We start from the raw sequence: 1,529 nt of genomic DNA, 5'->3' as shown, positions 1-1,529 counted from the left end.
CGATGGTGAAAAAAAAACCAAAACCATCGATAGTGCCATCGATAGTTCGGCACCACTGCTATTTGGAAAGAGTGTTATATATTGTTTTTAGCTAAGGGAAAGTATTTGTTTTGAAGCAGATTGTTGCTAATAATGAGGACATAATGTGGAGGCAAGCGAAGCAGTTATGTAATATTAAACAATTTATTGTAACGAAGCATCCTCAGGAACTGGGATATGTCAAACTATTTCCGATTTTACGTATTTCGCCGCCACATAACGAGGTTAACTGTTTTAATTTTTTCTGCTCATTGTTTAGATTCTTACAGGATTATATTTTTCAGATGAAACGTTATCGCAGGGAATATAAAGCAGCTGTGAATCTGCTTGCTCGTTCTTGCTCTATGTCGCCTTGCATTTTCCGACAATTACATTTTAGTAGTAAAGATTTTACTCCAAAAAAATCGGACCATAAGCAAGGCTCAGCTGGGAAAAACGGCAGACAAAATTCAAATCAAAATGACGAAAAAGGCAATGACAACGAGCAAAAAGTAAAATCGTTACTCACTAAGGCTTTGTTGTGGATGTTTACAGTTTATATGTTTGTCGTCTTTCTATCATTAATAACATCGCCAAGAGCAGAACGTCCTGAGGTAAAAATTCTAAAAATGCGAAAAATGCGCTCTATCGTTAACTTAATATAGGAAGTTCTAAGTCATTTGTGTTCGAAATTGAGCTTTGTACAAAGGTCGGTAGATTACATCTAAAAGCCTAATAGACTACAAAACGACTTTAATGTATTAGTTTCAGTATTTATCAAAACCAAGGATGTTAACGAAATTCCAAATTTAAGAACATTAAGGGCTGGTTTCCCCAACTCAACTTAATTAATTAAGCCAATTTTCATGACTTAGTCAGAATAAGATGTGTAAAACGTAGGCTAACTTATGACTTAAGTCCAAAAAGTGGCTAAGCTAAGTTAAGTTGAGTTGGAGAAACCAGCCCTAAGTTTTATAAAGTTTGATGTGTTCCGTTTGCGTATTTTTTGAAAGGATTTTGAGGTGCTCAAACGCGTAATTCGAATCAAAAAACTTTTACACACACTTGTAGACAACAGTTCACGCTGGTAATTATCTAGTTGGGCTTTCAACCCTTAAAATTTTTCGAAATTCTGGAAATGGGGTACAAATGGACGCGTCTGCAACCCAGTAATAAGAATCTGGGGTACTGTTTAGTACGAGGCCTAACTATTTCGAGGTATTGCGTCGAAAGGGGTGACGCGATCCAAAAAAATTTACACACTCTTATAGTCAAGGGTCTACACATTATTTTAACAAATACTTTTGTAATTTTTGATCACTAATTTATTTACAAATTGGGTTTCGAATATGCCCTGTTGTTGTAAAATTAGGAAATTAGCGTAGATTTATCACTCCTATTCTCCTTAAAGCAGCAACATCACCAATCTATTTTTATATTCCCCTTCACTTTACACTTTACTCGATTAGTTATAACTTTATTTATGACTTTAATATTAACCAATTAATCAA

The 1,529-nt window shown here is 34.7% G+C and overlaps 1 protein-coding gene across 1 annotated transcript; it reads left to right on the top strand.

Moving 5' to 3' along the window:
- The first annotated feature begins 27 nt into the window (after positions 1 to 27).
- Positions 28 to 1,311, top strand: LOC108373393 (uncharacterized). The gene is made up of 2 exons (XM_017629265.1): positions 28 to 263; positions 324 to 1,311. Exons 1-2 carry the CDS (start codon positions 144 to 146, stop codon positions 681 to 683), a joined length of 480 nt encoding a protein of 159 aa, XP_017484754.1. The 5' UTR covers positions 28 to 143; the 3' UTR covers positions 684 to 1,311.
- The last annotated feature ends 218 nt before the right edge of the window (positions 1,312 to 1,529 follow it).

This window comes from Rhagoletis zephyria, unplaced genomic scaffold (genome assembly GCF_001687245.7).
Source record: "Rhagoletis zephyria isolate East Lansing unplaced genomic scaffold, Rhagoletis_zephyria_1.1 Rzeph_scaffold_06653, whole genome shotgun sequence".
Lineage (NCBI taxonomy): Eukaryota > Metazoa > Arthropoda > Insecta > Diptera > Tephritidae > Rhagoletis > Rhagoletis zephyria.
This window is presented reverse-complemented; position numbering and strand designations above follow the sequence as displayed.

What these genes read in the sequence shown, in the direction of transcription:
- LOC108373393 (XM_017629265.1), top strand. Translation starts at nt 144, where the DNA reads ATGTGGAGGCAAGCGAAGCAGTTATGTAATATTAAACAATTTATTGTA. An exon ending in TTTCGCCGCCACATAACGAG is followed by an intron (nt 264 to 323) that starts GTTAACTGTTTT and finishes TATATTTTTCAG; the next exon opens with ATGAAACGTTATCGCAGGGA.